This window comes from Pelodiscus sinensis, chromosome 1 (genome assembly GCF_052426305.1).
Source record: "Pelodiscus sinensis isolate ZL-2025 chromosome 1, ASM5242630v1, whole genome shotgun sequence".
NCBI lineage: Eukaryota > Metazoa > Chordata > Testudines > Trionychidae > Pelodiscus > Pelodiscus sinensis.
Window position 1 is genome coordinate 1,395,783 of NC_143052.1, and position 18,679 is coordinate 1,414,461.

The 18,679-nt window shown below is 60.1% G+C and overlaps 1 protein-coding gene across 3 annotated transcripts in view; it reads left to right on the forward strand.

The window, feature by feature from the left end:
- Window positions 1-18,279, forward strand: part of SHANK3 (SH3 and multiple ankyrin repeat domains 3) — a 780,355-nt gene extending 762,076 nt beyond the window's left edge. For 2 of the 3 annotated variants that reach the window (XM_075914851.2, XM_089777650.1), the window contains one exon: window positions 15,904-18,279. In XM_075914851.2, coding sequence (XP_075770966.2) covers window positions 15,904-16,447 — 544 coding nt within the window. In that variant the 3' untranslated portion in view covers window positions 16,448-18,279. The remainder of the gene's footprint in view (window positions 1-15,903) is intronic. The other variant, XM_075914857.2, reaches the window with a different exon arrangement.
- The last annotated feature ends 400 nt before the right edge of the window (window positions 18,280-18,679 follow it).

The window sequence follows — 18,679 nt, forward strand, 5'->3', positions numbered from 1 at the left end:
CTGACAGGCATTGTAGGCGAGTAACTCCCCCTATTAAGGAAGAACAGATTGATGAGCGCTCCCTTTGGTGTCACTGATGCATCGTCAGTGTTGATAGCTGCAGCAGCAAGACAAGCACGACTTGCTCATCCACTCTGCCCCACCTAGCAAGGCCAGAGGCGATGCTCTTCCATTCAAAAGGGATGGACTTTTTAGCTCTACGTTGGATGAAGTATCGGAGGAAAAGAATGAAACAAAAGCAACGGCTACTTCTCTGGTCTCTTTCGAGAGAAGAATTCTTCAGCTGCCTCCAGATATCTGAAGGCAATGTTATCCACAGCACTCTGCGTCTCAATGGTTCCACAAAGGCAGACAACGCTACCAATAGCAACCGCACCCTCTGCTTCTCAGCAGTGTATGAAAGCCTGACTGCTGTTGCCCTGACACCTGGAGATGGTTATGCCATCTTCACGCAAAGATCGGCATGGACAGATAGGTTTTGCACACGGTAACACACAGCTGTACTATACAGTTTGAGAACCTCCCTCCAAACCAAGCGCTCCAGTCAGGACCCCTCTTACCACTCAGTGATAAGTATAACAATCAGTGCTCTATGAAGGGGGAAAGTAGTCGCAGTTTCCAGTAAATCTAAGAAATGGGGAGTTCTACTCCTGCAGTTTCCTACTGTCAATGAAAGATGGAGTCTTTGTCCAGTCCTGGATCTGAAGAAGCTAAACCAATAGATCCGAAGGTTTCACAGGAGAAAGTTTAACTCTAGGATCCATTATCCTCTGCTTCTCTGTGGTTTGCTGCTCTCTAGCTCAAAGACGCTTATTTTTATATTTGATGGCATGGAAAGTCCCTTAATTCTGCCGTAGGACGTGGTCATTTCCAACACAGGTTCTCCCCGTGGGCCCCTCTTACTGCCCCCCAAGTCTTTACAAAGGTCTGTCCGTGAGACAGCTTTCCGGAGGTGCTGGGATTGTTATTTTTCCATGGTTCAGTGACTGACTCGTAAAAGCAGTTGGCAGCAAATGAACGGCAGAGAGTCGCAGGTTCACACGCACTCTGTCAGAAAGGCTGAGCTTTCTGATAAATGCAAAACCCCCAATGGGCATTCTCACTCCATAGCCCTTCCATGGGCACTCTTGACTGAGCTGCCTTCTGGTGAAGAAGTGCCCGAAGATGAAATCTGACCTTCGGTCTATACGCCAACGTGCAGCTCCGAAAGTAAAGTTCTTCCTGTCCCTGCCGGCCGTTAGGGCATCACGCCAGATCTCGCCCCTGACACAAGACGGAGACCACCCCTGCAGTGCCAGTGGGCAAGGAACTTCAGACTGCAGGACAGAAGGTGTCGAAAGGTCTTTTGTGGTGAATGACCCTACACGCCGTTCAACCTTCCCTCGCTTTCCAGGCGCATGCCCAAGACAACAGCTGCCTCTGGAACAGGCTAGGGGCAGCCTCAGGAGACGTCTCCGGCACCAGAAGAGTGACTCGGCTGCCAGCCTCCTGGAGTTGAGGGCTCCTGTGGAGGAGCCACGCCTCAGAGCTTTGCGTGACGCTTGCCGGATTCTTCACCTGCCTGCGGTGCTCTCTCAGCCATATCGCAGACCAGTGACGCAGCAACTCCTTCCAGATGCCAGAGAGAGTCTTCTTCCACGCTGTGGCCTGGGGCGTGTTCTCTCGTTGGTGTGCTCCAGACGCAGCCCCATTTGCCACAAGCTGCAGCATTGAGTGCAGTTGCTTTGGCGAATAAGCAAGCGAGCGAGCCTGCGCTTGGATAGATGCTGGTCCCCCGCAGCGGCAGTGCAGCTCCAGTGCCCGCTTCCCCACCATTCCCTGCCAGGCTGAAGGTTGTGAAGGTCCGACACGACACAGCAAGGATTCTGGTTTCACCTGGGCATGGCTGAGCCAACGGTGCTGCTTGGCTTTGCTCCCCTTCCTCAGAGGAACGTCAGATGCTTAGCTGTGTCTCCGGACTATCCCTCGAGCTGCACAAGGAAGTGCCCCAACCAGACCCACCGTCGCAGCCTCTCCCAGGCCGGGCACTGGGGCTCTGACAGGACCAAGACTCACTCTCTGCAGAGGCACCGACAGCGAGCTAGGAAACGTTACCATTTAAAATGGAAAAGATTTTCACTGTGGGACGTGGTTAAGGATCCTGATTCCAAGCCAGCCTCTGTTCAATCCGTATTAGTGAGTGTGCCGTTTCTAAAGAATAAGGGTGTATCATTCACAGTCCATTTAGCAGCATGCTCCGTTGCTGCTCTTCATGCTCCAATACGCAGGCAGGCTGTATCCTCGCCTGACCTCAACACGGGGTTTCTGAAAGGTTTTGCCAAATCCTTACCCCACTGCGAGACAGCCCATTCCCTTGTGGGATTTGAACTTAGTTCTGCCTCTGCTTAGGCTGCATTGCAGGGTGAGCCTGATGGACTGACTGTCCAGTTCCAGAGGTTCATAAAGCCGTTCTTCATCCTCAGCTCAAATGGCCACAAAAAGTGAGTCCTGCTTTGCATGTCAGTCAATCCCGCCCTCTGCTAAGGCTGCTGCATTTCTATCTGGATGGCACCGCCAATCTTCATGCGAGCGCTTTGCTTTATCCACGGATGGCTGTAAGCGGAGCCCCAGTTCCACTCAGACAGGGAAGGGCAGCGTGTACAGGAGAAAAATGATCAAAATGCCTCCTACTCTGCCTCCGCTCTGCGGCCAGCCCACGCCCCGTGGAGCCGAATGCAGATGTTCCCCAACACCTGGCCTGCACCTCGCCTCTCGCTGGGCTCCCTTCCACAGGCCTGTCCCGGACGAGCAGTGGGAAAGCTCCTTCCCTCTGCCGGCCTCACTCAGCCGTGTCGCTGCTCCCTTCGCCTGCCAGGGGACAGCACCTGCAGGTATTCCCAGCCCGTCCAGCACCCGGGAGAGAGTCCCTGGAGCCCCCGGTGCTGGGCGTTGTGCAGCCAGCGGGAGCCTTTCCCAGGTGGTGGGGGCATTCCTCAGCACCCACGCCAGGCAGGAGGCAGGATGTCATCAGCTGTGGGCAGTGGCTGTTAGCCCCTTCTCAGCACCCAGTCCACTCCCCGCGCAGCTTCCCTAGGCCAGCCTGGTCCCTCCAGGCACTGGGCTACCCCGCTCTGCATGCTGCTCACCTCGGGCCACTGGTGTTGTCCTTCAGGGTAGCACGCGGGCTCCCTGCGGGCCTGTGTCCAGGCCCAGTTTGCCTGCAAGGTGCCCATCACCTCAGAACATCCGGATCAGTGGCTTTCACACATCTCTCCACCGCCCCTTTAGCCTCTGCCTTGGCAGCTCTAAAGCGCTGCCCCTGCCCTTGCTCGGATTCCGGGCATGCACGACTGGATTCCCCAGCAGGGCCTGGGCCTGTAACGGCCCCTTTACCCGCAGGCCGCTCCTGCTGTGCATTAGAGGGTGGCCGCTGCTGCGTGCAAGAGGGTGTTCAAGGCCAGTTCGCGCTGCAGGAGGCATCCCATGTTGGGAAGCCCTGGGCCAGTTGGGGCCAGCCCGGGCGTTTCCCACAATCACTGTGACACGAGCGGAGTTCGCTGTTGTGCCTTGTTGCTTTCCAGTCCTGCTAGCCTGAACCTGATCCGCCTCCACCTCCGCGAGCGAGTCATGGGTGGTCACAGCTCTGAAGTGCGGGTCTCACTGGCACCTGAGACGCCTGGCTCCCAGGGCTCAGCTCGCCACATGCCTTGCAGTGCTGGCTGGCCCGTTCCTGTCCTCGCTGGGAGTCAGCGTATCCCTCTGCTGCCTTCTCACTCGGGTGTAGTGCCTCCCAGAGCTGCCACCTCCCCCTGGGCCTTCCTCGGCACAGCCCCCCCGGCTCGTGTGAGCCTGGCTGCTGGAAGAGCTGCTCCCTAGTGGTGGGCACCCGTCCTGAGTGCAGCAGGCTGGCCTGCGCCCAGGACTGCTTGGGGCAGCCAGTGTGCACAAGGCAGTAGCACGGGCCAGTGCTGCTCCCCAGATTCATTCGGCTTTGGGGGCCAATGGGCCAGTGATCCAAGGGCGGCTGGAGCAGTGAGGAGCAGCAGAACAGGGCAGGCCTGTCCTGGCTCATTCCCCACGGAGGGAAAATCTTCCTTTTACTTTCCCACTGTCTGTGTGCAGCTCAGACGCCAGGTCCCCAGGCAGGCTAGGATTGTGTCTGCCAAATCCAGGGCTCCCTGGCTCACCTTGCCAGCTGCTGCCCGGCTCAGCCCCAGCTCCCGTGTCTTGATTGCAGAGAGGAATGCAGGGAGCAAGAGGCCAGGCAGATGAAAGCCTGAGATGGTCCCTGAGGAAGGGAAACCACCTAACGCGCAGCACGGGAGAGAGCGGAGCCTGCGAGTCTTGTCACACCGCACAAGCAAGGCAGTGTGCACTGAAACCAAAGGCAGCAATTTTGTCAGATGAAATACTTCTTCCCAAGGCCCCGTTAGACAGCGGAACTCACTGCCACTGGGCGTCTGCTCTGGAAAGATGCTTCTGTCGCTCTCATCACCATGGTCTCCGCTCACCTACCAGCCTGCTCTCAGAACCATGACTAACTCCTGTCACATGCGGCTGAGTCGCGCTCATCCTCTCCCCAGGGGAGAAACTGTGCAGCTGAGTGGGTTGTTCGGCAGCGTTTTCTTTCACTTGAGTTTTCCTGTTTTTCTTTCTTGTGCATATGAGGCATCAGGGAAACAAGAACTTAGGGGGGTCAAAAACGGAGGGGGCGGTTCCGTGGCCAGCAGGGACCTCCAGAGTTAGGGCAGCGGCTTGGATTGAAAACCGAGGGGGTGGTTCCGTGGCCAGGGGGGATCTGCAGAGTTAGGGCAGTGGCTTGGATTGAAAACCGAGGGGGCGTTTCCGTGGCTGGGGGGATCTCCAGAGATAGGGCAGCGGCTCAGATTGAAAACCGAGGGGGCGTTTCCGTGGCCGGGGGGATCTCCAGAGATAGGGCAGCGGCTCAGATTGAAAACCGAGGGGGCGTTTCCGTGGCCGGGGGGATCTCCAGAGATAGGGCAGCGGCTCAGATTGAAAACCGAGGGGGCGGTTCCGTGGCCGGGGGGATCTCCAGAGATAGGGCAGCGGCTCAGATTGAAAACCGAGGGGGCGTTTCCGTGGCCGGGGGGATCTCCAGAGATAGGGCAGCGGCTTGGATTGAAAACCGAGGGGGCGTTTCCGTGGCCGGGGGGATCTCCAGAGATAGGACAGCGGCTTGGATTGAAAACCGAGGGGGCGTTTCCGTGGCCAGGGGGGATCGCCAGAGATAGGACAGCGGCTCGGATTGAAAACCGAGGGGGCGGTTCCGTGGCCAGGGGGGATCTCCAGAGATAGGGCAGTGGCTCGGATTGAAAACCGAGGGGGCGTTTCCGTGGCCGGGGGGATCTCCAGAGTTAGGGCAGCGGCTTGGATTGAAAACCGAGGGGGCGGTTCCGTGGCCGGGGGGATCTCCAGAGTTAGGGCAGCTGCTTGGATTGAAAACCGAGGGGGCGGTTCCGTGGCCGGGGGGATCTCCAGAGTTAGGGCAGCGGCTTGGATTGAAAACCGAGGGGGTGTTTCCATGGCCAGGGGGGATCTCTAGAGATAGGGCAGCGGCTTGGATTGAAAACCGAGGGGGCGGTTCTGTGGCCAGGGGGGATCTCCAGAGTTAGGGCAGCGGCTTGGATTGAAAACCGAGGGGGTGTTTCCGTGGCCAGGGGGGATCGCCAGAGTTAGGGCAGCGGCTTGGATTGAAAACCAAGGGGGCGTTTCCGTGGCCGGGGGGATCTCCAGAGATAGGGCAGCGGCTTGGATTGAAAACCGAGGGGGCGGTTCCGTGGCCGGGGGGATCGCCAGAGATAGGACAGCAGCTTGGATTGAAAACTGAGGGGGTGTTTCCGTGGCCAGGTGGGATCTCTAGAGATAGGGCAGCGGCTTGGATTGAAAACCGAGGGGGCGGTTCTGTGGCCGGGGGGATCGCCAGAGATAGGGTAGCGGCTTGGATTGAAAACCGAGAGGGCATTTCCGTGGCCGGGGGAATCTCCAGAGATAGGGTAGCGGCTTGGATTGAAAACCGAGGGGGCGGTTCCGTGGCCGGGGGGATCTCCAGAGATAGGGCAGCGGCTTGGATTGAAAACCGAGGGGTGTTTCCGTGGCCAGGGGGGGATCGCCAGAGATAGGGCAGCGGCTTGGATTGAAAACCAAGGGGGCAGTTCCGTGGCCAGGGGGGGATCACCAGAGATAGGGCAGCAGCGTCTCACAAGCTTTGGAAAAGATGCCAAACTCTGCTGTTGGGCTGTACACGCTCATGATTCAAGATCATGAAGAGACTTTCCCGGGGGTCGGGTTATCTGCTACTGGGGGTTCTCAGACCTCTGCAGAGCACGGAGCTGGCCGTGGTTGGGGCCAGGCTCCTGAACTGGCTGGATGGGTCTGTCCCAGTCAGGCAATTCCTCTGTCCCCATGCTGCTCGGGAGGCGCAGTGTTTCCTCGGGGCTGACCGTGTCACGCCCGAGTTGGGGGAAGCCCCAGAGAGCTGCAGAGGGGAAGAAGGGCCTGTTGGACGCCCACGCCGTGGTGGTTGCAGCGAGCACGAGCCGTAGGCACCTCTGTGTGGCCTGCTGGCAAGGGTGGCTGGCTTTCAGCGTGCGCTTTGCTGTGGTTCCAACGGGGTCGCGCGTGATGCTGAATTGACAAAACCAGCAGGGGCAGGAGGGGCCTTTCCGGTGGCACTTGGGACTGATGCGTTCATGAGGGGATTTGGGCACGAACTTTCGTGAGCTACCGCTCCCTCCCTCCCTCCCACCGTACCTCCCATGCAGGAGAGACTGAGAGGCAGAAGAGAAATGACACGGCAATATCAGGGCTCATTCGCTCGGTGGGGCTGTGGCTAGTCTCCAGCAGTGGTGAGAGGCTGCAAGTCCCTGAGTGGGAGACCACGCAGTGTGACGTGGGAAACACGCTGGGAGGTGCTGAGGCCGTGGCTCAGGGCATCCATTTGTACCTGGATTCCAGCTGGGTAGTTTCTCTGCGTTGGAAGCTTTTCTGCCTGAGAATGGCAAGTCTGCCAGGGTGTGCCCAGGCCGGGTCCGGTGCTGCCCGCTGCCCTGTGGCTGAAGCTCTGATTTGGGGCCACTTGTGCTTGCGCAGAGGCAGTTGGGCCTGTCCAGCGTGCAGGGCGGAGAGGCTCGCGGGCACACGGGGGCAGCTGTCGCATTAGGAGATGTGCCGGTGAAAGGGCCCTTGGTGGCGTAGCGGTGGGTCGGCCCTGGGAAGGGGTCGCTAGGACAGAGCTGGTGCAGGAAATGGGCTGGTCTGTGCACTGGCTCAGCAGCTCCTCCACAGAGCAGGAGCAGGAGGGGACCGGCCATGTGGGCAGGTGTTGAGCCGCCAGAGTCCCAAGAGAGCCTGCAGCCTCGCAGCTTGGGGAGGGGCTGTGCCGGGTGCCTTGCTTCTGTGGATAGAGGAGCCCCAAGCCAGGAGCTGAGAGTGCTCAACCCAACTTCTTATCTTTTCTTTGATAAGATAACGAGCCTTGTGGATAAGGGGGAAGCGGTGGATGTCATATACCTAGACTTTAGTAAGGCATTTGATACGGTCTCGCATGATATTCTTATTGATAAACTAGGCAAATATAACTTAGATAGGGCCACGATAAGGTGGGTGCATAATTGGCTGGATAACCGTAGTCAGAGAGTTGTTGTTAACGGTTCTAAATCCTGCTGGAAAGGGATAACAAGTGGAGTTCCTCAAGGGTCTGTTTTGGGACCCGTACTGTTCAATATCTTCATCAATGATGTAGATATTGGGATAGAGAGTACGCTTATTAAGTTTGCAGATGATACCAAACTGGGTGGGGTTGCAACTTCTTTGGAGGATAGGGACATAATTCAAAATGACCTTAGCAAGTTAGAGAAATGGTCAGAGGTAAACAGGATGAGGTTTAATAAAGAGAAATGCAAAGTGCTCCACTTAGGAAGGAACAATCAGTTCCATACATACAAGATGGGAAGCGACTGTCTAGGAAGGAGCATGGCGGAAAGGGATCTAGGGGTCATAGTGGACCACAAGTTGAATATGAGTCAACAGTGTGATGCTGTTGCAAAAAAAGCAAATATGATTCTAGGTTGTATCAACAGGCGTGTTGTAAGCAAAACTCGTGAAGTCATTCTGCCGCTCTACTCTGCACTAGTTAGGCCTCAGCTGGAGTACTGTGTCCAGTTCTGGGCACCACATTTCAAGAAAGATGTGGAGAAATTGGAAAGGGTACAGAGAAGAGCGACAAGAATGATTAAAGGTCTAGAGAACATGACCTATGAAGCCAGGCTTCATGAACTGGGCTTGTTTAGTTTGGAAAAAAGAAGATTAAGGGGGGACATGATAGCGGTTTTCAAATATCTAAAAGGGTGTCACAAGGAGGAAGGCGAAAATTTGTTCCTCTTGGTTTCTGAGGACAGGACAAGGAGTAATGGGCTTAAAGTGCAGCAGGGGAGGTTTAGATTGGACATTAGGAAAAAATTCCTAACTGTCAGGGTGGTCAAATATTGGAATAAATTGCCAAGGGAGGTGGTGGAATCTCCCTCTCTGGAGCTATTTAAGAACAGGTTAGATAGACATCTGTCAGGGATGGTGTAGACGGAGCTTGGTCCTGCCTTGAGGGCGGGAGGCTGGACTCGATGACCTCTCGAGGTCCCTTCCAGTCCTATGATTCTATGAGTGCTGGGTCCCTATGGTCACAGCCGTGCGGCGTGCAACTGTCGGTGCCTGGGAGCTGAGCCAGCGCTAGCTGTGCTGCTGGATGCAACGCTTGGCTTCTCCCCGCGTGAACCTGGGGGAGGATGGTCCTGTTCCACCTGCCGCCCTGCACTTCCTTGGCTGGTGTTGGGTTGAGCAGCCAGGAGGGGACGAGGGGGGCTGGCCTGGGACTCAGGGGCCAGCCTGCCAGATCTCATAGCGCCGGCTGGACTGGGAACTTCATCAGTCTGATCGCAGAGATTGCAGCCTGACTGCTGGCCACGTTGACACGTGTCCTGTGGCTGCGGAGCACCTCTGGGTTTGTCCTGGCCACGGCTCTGAGTAGCATGGGGCAGGAGGGGTTTTGCCATAAGCCCCCCTGGATCTGATACGTCTCTTCTCTTGGGCCACTCCCAGTTGCAACTGTGATAAGTGATGGGTTGGGTTGACTCAAGGAGCCTTCTGAGTGGAGCTGGGTTTTCTGGCTCCCGGATGAGCTGAGCCCTAGGAGAGAAAGCTAGTTCGGCTGGTCCGAGGGAGCCGTGGCTCTGGAGAATGGGCTGGAAGGGCTGGAAGGGTTCTGCCTGCCTCGTGTTCCACTTGGTCTTCAGTCTGCAGGTAGGAGTTTCTCTGCCAAGCGGGACCAACCCCAACTCACTCATCCCCGCCAGGGCTTTGTCGGGCTGGGACTTACAAACCTCCAGGGACGGAGACTCCACCCCCTCCCTAGGGAACCCAGCCCAGCGCTTCCCCCCCGCCCACCTAGGGAAATAGTTTTTCCTAATCTCCAACCTGGACCTCCCCCACTGTAACTTGAGACCACTGCTCCTTGTTCTGCATCTGCCCCCACTGAGAACAGCCCCTCGCCAGCCTCTGTGGACCCCCCTTCAGGAAGTTGAAGGCTGCTCTCAAATCCCCCCGAACTCTTCGAATAATAGAGAACTAGGACTGGAAGGGATCTCGAGAGGACATCAAGTCCAGTCCCCTGCCCTCATGGCAGGACCCAGCACCGTCTAGACCAGCCCTGACAGGCGTCTGTCCAACCTGCTCTTAGATCTCTCCAGTGATAGAGATTCCGCAACCTCCCCAGGCAACTTATCCCAGTGTTTGACCCTGTTTTCTCTTCTGTGGACTAAATAAGCCCAGTTCCCTCAGTCTCTCCTCCTAGGCCATGTGCCCCAGCACCGTCGTCATTCTGGTTGCCCTTCGCTGGACCCTCTCCAATGCATCCCCATCCTTTCTGTAGTGGGGGGCCCAGAACTGGACACAACACTCCAGATGTAGCCTCCCCAGAGCCGAATAAAGGGGAATGATCACATCTCTGGATCTGAGGGGGAGCCATGTTAGTCTGAATCTGCAAAAGCGGCGAGGAGTCCTGTGGCACCTTATAGACTAACTGAAGTGTTGGAGCATAAGCTTTCGTGGGCAAAGACCCACTTCGTCAGATGCATGTAGTGGAAATTCCCAGAGGCAGGTAGAAATATGCAGGCCAGGATCAGGCTGGAGATGACCAGGTGGATCCAATCAGGGAGGATGAGGCCCACTTCTAGCAGCTGACCTGGAGGTGTGAATTCCAAGAGAGCAGAAGCTGCTTTTGTAGTTAGCGAGCCATTCACAGTCTGTGTTTAATCCAGAGTTGATTGTGTCAAACTTGAAGATGAACTGTAGCTCAGCAGTTTCTCTTTGAAGTCTGGTCCTGAAGTTTTTTTGCTGCAGGATGGCTACTTTTAGATCTGCAGTTGTGTGTCCAGGGAGATTGAAGTGTTCCCCTACAGGTTTTTGTACGTTGTCATTCCTAATAGCTGATTTGTGTCCATTGATTCTTTTACGCAGGGACTGTCCAGTTTGGCCGATGTATATAGCAGTGGGGCATTGTTGGCACATGATGGCATATATTACGTTGGTAGATGTGCAGGAGAACGTACCAGTGACAGTATGGCCGATCTGGTTAGGTCCTGTGATGGTGTTGCTGGTGTATATATGTGGGCAGAGTTGGCATCGAGGTTTGTTGCAGGGATTGGTTCCTGAGTTAGTTATTATGGTGCGGTGTGTAGTTGCTGGTGAGAATATGCTTCAGGTTGGCGGGTTGTCTGTGGGTGAGGACTGGCCTGCCTCCCAAGGCCTGTGAAAGTAAGGGATCATTGTCCAGGAAGGGTTGTAGATCACTAATGATGCATTGGAGAGCTAACGTAATATATGCCATCATGTGCCAACAATGCCCCTCTGCTATATACATCGGCCAAACTGGACAGTCCCTGCGTAAAAGAATCAACGGACACAAATCAGATATTAGGAATGGCAACATACAAAAACCTGTAGAGGAACACTTCAATCTTCCTGGACACACAATTGCAGATCTAAAGGTAGCCATCCTGCAGCAAAAAAACTTCAGGACCAGACTTCAAAGAGAAACTGCTGAGCTCCAGTTCATCTGCAAGTTTGACACAATCAACTCTGGATTAAACACAGACTGTGAATGGCTCACTAACTACAAAAGCAGCTTCTCCTCTCTTGGAATTCACACCTCCAGATCAGCTGCTAGAAGTGGGCCTCATCCTCCTTGACTGGATCCACCTTGTCATCTCCAGCCTGATCCTGGCCTGCATATTTCTACCTGCCTCTGGGAATTTCCACTACATGCATCTGACGAAGTGGGTCTTTGCCCACGAAAGCTTCTGCTCCTACACTTCAGTTAGTCTATAAGGTGCCACTGGACTCCTCGCCGCTTCTCTGGATCTGCTGGCAATGCTCCTCCTAATGCCCCCTAATACGCCATTAGCCTTGTTGGCTACAAGGGCGCCCTGTTGACTCATCTCCAGCTTCTCACCCACTGTAACCCCCAGGTCCTTTTCTGCCAAACTGCTACTTAGCCAGTCGGTCCCCAGCCTGTACCAATACTTGGGATTCTTCCGTCCCAAGGGCAGGACTCTGCACTAGTCTTTGTTGAACCTCATCAGATTTCTTGTGGCCCAATCCTCCAATTTGTCTAGGTCATTCTGGACCCTATCTCTGCCCTTAAGTGTATCTACCTCTCCCCCCAGCTCAGTGTCATCCGCAAACTTGCTGAGGGTGCAATCCAGCCCCTCATCCAGGTCATTAATAAAGATATTGAACAAAACCGGTCCTAGAACCAAACCTTGGGGCACTCCACTAGAAACCAACCTCCAACCTGACAATGAGCCGTTGATCACTACCCGCTGGGCCCGACAGTCTAGCCAGCTTTCTATCCATCTTACCGTCCATTTATCCAATCCACATTCCCTTAACTTGTTGCTAAGAATATTGTGGGAGACCGTATCAAAAGCCTTGCTAAAGTCAAGGTCTATCACATCCACTGACTTCCCCACGTCCACAGAGCCAGTTACCTCATCATAGAAGCTAATCAGATTGGTCAGGCACGACTTGCCCTTGGTGAATCCATGCAGACTATTCCTGATCACTTTCCTCTCTTCCAAGTGCTTCCAAATGGATTCCTTGAGGACCCCTCGGTGATTTTCCAGGGGCTGAGGTGAGGCCGACTGGTCTGTAGTTCCCTGGATCGTCCTTCTTCCCTTTTTCACATTGGCCTTTTTCCAATCATCCAGGTCCTCTCCCGATCTCCACGACTTGTTAAACAGCTGCCAGCTGGCGCTCTGCCCATCCCTCATGCAGCAGCACCCCTGCTGTGGCCTGCAGGCCAGAGCCCAGTTTGGGCGAGCGATCCCGTAGTCCCTTGTGATGACGCTTCCTCTCCCCCAGGGCTGCATGTCAGTCTGAGTGCAGCTGTGTGGCGCCAACAGTGCTCCCCGCAGCCCGGATAGCCCCCAGCGACTACAGCTCGCTGTGTTAGCTGCCAGCCCTTCGCTGCAGCAGCTCCGCGGCCCCCGGGCGGCCGTGCGGGGGGAGTAGCACCGTGACGTGTGAAAGCCTGAGGCGCAACGAGTCGGGCAAATGGTTTCTTTGCCCCAAAGAGCCGTCGGGCCCTTCAGGCTCTCCACAAGTTCAGGTTCAATTCAGCCAATAGGTTCAGCTGGAAAAAAGTGTGTGTGGGGGGGGGAGGATCCTGAAAAAGTCAAAACATTTTTATTCTGAAATGACGTTTCATTGAGAAAATTAGCTGATTGGACAAGGAAACCCAACAAAGGCAAAACCGAAAGGCTCAAGCATGAAGCATTTCGCTCAACCCTAACCTATCTCAATTGTTTACTGGGGGTAGCTTTGGCAAGAAAAATTGTCATTTGGGGTTAATGTGCTTTTTTTTTTTTTAGCATTTTGGGTCAGTCACTGAACTAAAAATCAGTGATTTTCCCAACAGTGATTTTCGTGCGTGTGTGTGTGTGTGCGTGTGCGTGTGCATGTGCATGTGTGTGTGTGTGTGTGCAGATTTCCCACTTTGCTCTGGTACCGTCTCTTTCCATCCACGACGCCCAGGCTAGACGTGGCCAGGCAGTACCCGGCCGCGGGGCAGGCTGACGCGGTGCACAGGCCCTGTTCTGAGGCCCAGGCAGTACCCGGCCGCGGGGCAGGCTGATGCGGTGCACAGGCCCTGTTCTGAGGCCCAGGCAGTACCCGGCCGCGGGGCCAGCTGACGCGGTGCACAGGCCCTGTTCTGAGGCCCAGGCAGTACCCGGCCGCGGGGCAGGCTGACGCGGTGCACAGGCCCTGTTCTGAGGCCCAGGCAGTACCCGGCCGCGGGGCCAGCTGACGCGGTGCACAGGCCCTGTTCTGAGGCCCAGGCAGTACCCGGCCGTGGGGCCAGCTGACGCGGTGCACAGGCCCTGTTCTGAGGCCCAGGCAGTACCCGGCCACGGGGCAGGCTGACGCGGTGCACAGGCCCTGTTCTGAGGCCCGGCTAGACGTGGCCAGGCAGTACCCGGCCACGGGGCAGGCTGAAGCTTTGTTGGGTCCTTCAAAGTATTTGAGGGCTTCAATATCTGAGATCTAGGTGAGAGGATTATTCTAAGAGGGGTGGGTGAGATTCTGTGGCCTGCACTGTGCAGGGGGTCAGACTAGATGATCAGAATGGTCCCTTCTGACCTTGGAGTCTCTGAGTCTGAGTCACAGGCCCTGTTCTGAGGCCCAGGCTCTGCAACCTGCCTTTCAGCCAGATGGGTCTGCACAATCTCCCACCCTGTAGCTGGGTTAATGAGGCTGCTTCGGAGTCCCACCCAGAGCCAGGGAGCCACGTGCCCGTCCCCGGGGCACCGACTACCCAGCCCGACCTCTCTGGGCCAGCTGCCCGCCTGGCGGGGCGCGGGAGACACAGGCACCGAACCAGGATGTTCTTGTGGGAACAGGGGTCGTGACTGTAGCGCACAGAGTAGCCCCCCGTGGCAGGTAACCCTCACGGCCTCCAGCCGAGCAGAGGGCCCCTCGGCCTCCCCAGCCCCATCCCTCTTGTGCGCTCACCCAGGGCTGAGCGCCCGCCCCGCACCCGCCCTCACGCCCAGAACCACGGAGCCAAGAGGAGAGTCAAAACGCCTGGTGTGCAGCTTGTACCCCGCGCCCAGCAATGCCACCCGAGCCCTGCGGCTGCCGCTCCATCGCCTCCCCTGCTCCCCTGCTGCAGCTCCGTCCGCTCCATCACCTCCCCTGTTCCTCTGCTGCAGCTCCATCCGCTCCATCACCTCCCCTGTTCCTCTGCTGCAGCTCCGTCCGCTCCATCGCCTCCCCTGCTCCCCTGCTGCAGCTCCGTCCGCTCCATCACCTCCCCTGTTCCTCTGCTGCAGCTCCATCCGCTCCATCACCTCCCCTGTTCCTCTGCTGCAGCTCCGTCCGCTCCATCGCCTCCCCTGTTCCCCTGCTGCAGCTCCGTCCGCTCCATCGCCTCCCCTGTTCCTCTGCTGCAGCTCCGTCCGCTCCATCGCCTCCCCTGTTCCTCTGCTGCAGCTCCGTCTGCTCCATCGCCTCCCATGCTCCCCTGCTGCAGCTCCGTCCGCTCCATCGCCTCCCCTGTTCCCCTGCTGCAGCTCCGTCCGCTCCATCGCCTCCCCTGTTCCCCTGCTGCAGCTCCGTCCGCTCCATCGCCTCCCCTGTTCCCCTGCTGCAGCTCCGTCCGCTCCATCGCCTCCCCTGTTCCCCTGCTGCAGCTCCGTCCGCTCCATCGCCTCCCCTGCTCCCCTGCTGCAGCTCCGTCTGCTCCATCGCCTCCCCTGCTGCAGCTCCATCCGCTCCATCGCCTCCCCTGTTCCCCTGCTGCAGCTCCGTCCGCTCCATCGCCTCCCCTGCTCCCCTGCTGCAGCTCCGTCTGCTCCATCGCCTCCCCTGCTCCCCTGCTGCAGCTCCGTCCGCTCCATCGCCTCCCCTGCTCCAGCTCCATCGTCTCCCCCTCTCCCCTGCTGCAGCTCCGTCCACTCCATTGCCTCCCCTGCTCCCCTGCTGCAGCTCTGTCCGCTCCATCGCCTCCCCTGCTGCAGCTCCATCCGCTCCATCGCCTCCGTCCCCTCCCCCGCTGCTGCTCCGTCCCCTCCCCCGCTGCTGCTCCATCCCCTCCCCTGCTGCTGCTCCGTCCCCTCCCCCGCTGCAGCTCCATCCCCTCCCCCATTCCCCTGTTGCAGCTCTGTCCCCTCCCCCACTGCTGCTCCATCCGCTCCATCGCTGTTGCTCCATCCCTTCCCCCCTGCTGCGCCATCCGCTCCATCGCTGCAGCTCCATCACCCCCCCTAGTCTCCTGCTGCAGCTCCGTCCCCTCCCCCACTGCCAGTCCTTCCCCTCCCCCGCTCCGCCAGGGCAGCTCCCTCCCTCCCCCGCTGCAGCTGCATCACCTCTGCCCCGCGCTGCTTTGCTGCACTGTAGCTTCCCTGTCAGCCCAGGACGCAGTGACCCCAGCTGGTCCCAGCTCCAGCAGCGCGGTGGGTGCCTCCGGAGGGGCCTGGCAGCACAGGGCGCTGCGGAGTGGGGAGGAGGGGCAGCGTCTCAGCCGGCCCGAGGGGGGGCGAGCCCGGCACATGCCTTGGGCCCCGCGCTGCTGAGTGGTCACCGGCCGGGGCCCCGCAAACCCCTCGGCCAGGCCTGTCAGCCAGGGGCAGGGGGAGCTGCCGCAGGGCTGCGTGTTGCGGGGCGTCAGGGCCTCCCTGGGGGTCCCCATCCCTGCACCCAGGCCGTTTGCCCGGGGTCTGGCTAACGGCCTGGCCCTCCGCCCCTGCTCCCGACCTGCCCTCCGGCGCCGGCCGCTCCCCGGGTGCCTGGCTGTGCTGGCGGGCGCGCCGCTCACCCCGGCCCTCTGCTCTCTCTGTCTCGCTCTTTCCACAGACTTTTCAGTAGTTTAGGAGAACTCAGCACCATTTCCCAGCGGGCCTCCGGGACCACCTACACCGTGCGACCTGGCAGCCGCTACCCTGTCGCCCGCCGCACGCCCAGCCCCGTGAAGCCCGCCCTGGACAGGACAGACCCGCTGAGCGCCGTGCGGCCGTACGGACTGACGCCTCCCACCATCCTCAAATCTTCCAGCCTCTCCATCCCGCATGAGCCCAAGGAGGTGCGCTTCGTGGTGCGGAGCGTGAGCGCCCGGAGCCGCTCCCCCTCCCCGTCCCCCTCGCCGGGACCCGCCCTGCACACGCTGCACCCCGCGCGGCCCTTCATGCAGAAGCCCCTCCAGCTGTGGAACAAGTTTGACGTGGGGGACTGGCTGGAGAGCATCAACCTGCTGGAGCATCGGGACAAGTTTGAGGACAACGAGATCGAGGGCACGCACCTGCCGGCCCTCACCAAGGAGGACTTTGTGGAGCTGGGGGTGACGCGGGTGGGGCACCGCATGAACATCGAGCGAGCGCTCAAGCAGCTGCTCGACAGTTGACCGTCCTCGGCGGCGCCGGCCTCTCCCCGGGGCAAGGGGCATTTCCACTAGACGCACCCGGGGCTCTTTCTACCCGCCCACGGCACTGCGGGCCCAGCGCTGCGGAGCCCCGGTGCGCCCACACGCACGCACACACGCACACACGCGCGCGCCCCTGCCCGCACCTGCTGCATGACACCCCCGGCCTGCAGGTGCCAGGGCGCAGGCTGTGGGGTGGATGCGGCTCCAGGGGCTGAGGGGGGCAGGTGCTGCTGGGGCACAGGGGGGGCAGTGCTGTGGCAGTGTCTGGGCTGGGCCCGTGTCTGGAGGCGGCGTCCGCGTTCCCTCGCGCATGGGCAGGGGGCAGGCCGGTGGGGTGAAGAACCTGCCCACGGGTGCCCGGGGGAGCTGCGAGGCCGGGAGGGGCCGTTGGGATCTGGGGCAAAGCCTGTGCCACGTGCAGGGGTGCCTGGGCGCGGGGGGAAGGGCTCAGCTCAGACGCGGCCTCGTGGCGGCCGCAGCAAGCAGGGCCCGGCGTGTTCCGTGGCCAGGCCGGGCATGCCCCCGCCACGAGGCCCGATGGCTGCATCTCCACCCCAGGCTCCTTCGGCAGCCGGTGGCCTGGGCTGGCCCGCGAGAGGAAGTGGAGCCGCATGGGGAGACGCATGTTGGGGGATCCGAGGGAGGCTGGTGGGGAATGGCGCAGAACCTGCTTTGCCGCCGTTCGGGTGGGGGGAGGGTCTTTGTTTGCCTCTTGGCTTGGGGGCTTGCTTCCATGGGGGCGCATTGATGGCTAAGCTGTGAGCTCCGTGCAGTTACACGGAGCAGCTGGTGGTCGCAGGCTCAGTGGAGCCAGCCCAGGGCTCCCGCGCCGGCCTCCGCCTCCTGCTCCTGCATCGCTCTGGTCAGCGGGAGCCGTGAGAAGAGCACAGAGCCTGGCGCTCCGGCGCCCGAGTTAGCGTTGGGCTGCACGTGCCCTGGGCCGCTGGCCACGCAGGGCGGCTTAGGGACTGGACCAGCCCCCCAGCCCTTGGCCGGAGCTACCGCTCGCTTGGGCCCAGGGCGCTTCCCGGGGGGGAGACAGACGGACCCTGGGTCTGGGACGTGCCGCGTCTCCGCTTCCCAGTGCTGCCGGCCAATCGCACCCCTCCAGCGTGTCCCTGCCCCTGCGGCTGCGCCCACAGCACACGGGGAGGCCAGGGAGCAGGACAAGAAGGGTCCCGGCAGGGCAGACTGGGGGGAGGAAAGAAGGGAGACCCCTTTCCCCGCTCCAGGCCGGGGCTGGGTCTGAGGGGGGCGGGAGGGAGGAGGAAATGGGCCCCCCGGGGCTGGGTCTGAGGGGGGCGGGAGGGAGGAGGAAATGGGCCCCCCGGGGCTGGGTCTGAGGGGGGCGGGAGGGAGGAGGAAATGGGCCCCCCCGGGGCTGGGTCTGAGGGGGGCGGGAGGGAGGAGGAAATGGGCCCCCCCGGGGCTGGGTCTGAGGGGGGCGGGAGGGAGGAGGAAATGGGCCCCCTGGGGCTGGGTCTGAGGGGGGCGGGAGGGAGGAGGAAATGGGCCCCCCGGGGCTGGGTCTGAGGGGGGCGGGAGGCCGACAACCCGCAATGCTCCGCAGGGAGCCGTTCGCTCGGCCAGGGGCGCGTCCCCCCTTGGTTACGGGGCAGGGTTGGTCCCGGGCTGGCTGGGGGGGGTCGGCCTTTCCCAGGTGGCGCTAGCGGAGTCAGACTGGCCCCTGCCCCCCCTGCAAGCTTGGCCCTGGCGGGTGCCATGTTCCCTTAGGAGCAGGTGAGCCTGGGATGGGGGGAGGGAATGGAGCCCAGGATGGGGGGGAAGCGGCGCCCGGGACGGGGGGGGAACGGAGCCCAGGACGGGGGCGGAGCGGAGCCCGGGGGAGAATGGAGCCCTGGGGGGGGAGCGGTGCCCGGGACGGGGGGCAGCGGCGCCTGGGATGGGGGGGGGGGAACGGAGCCCGGGACAGGGGGAACAGAGCCCGGGGGGGGAGTGGAGCCCAGGACGGGGGGGGGGGGGGGAACGGAGCCCGGGGGGGGGGAGTGGAGCCCAGGACGGGGGGGGGGGGAACGGAGCCCGGGGGGGAACGGAGCCCGGGACGGGGGGGCAGCGGCGCCTGGGACGGGGGGGGAGGGGCGCCCAGGACGGGGGGGGGGGAACAGAGCCCGGGACGGGGGGGGGGGGAACGGAGCCCGGGGGGGGAGTGGAGCCCGGGACGGGGGGGGGGGGGATCGGCGCCCGGGACGG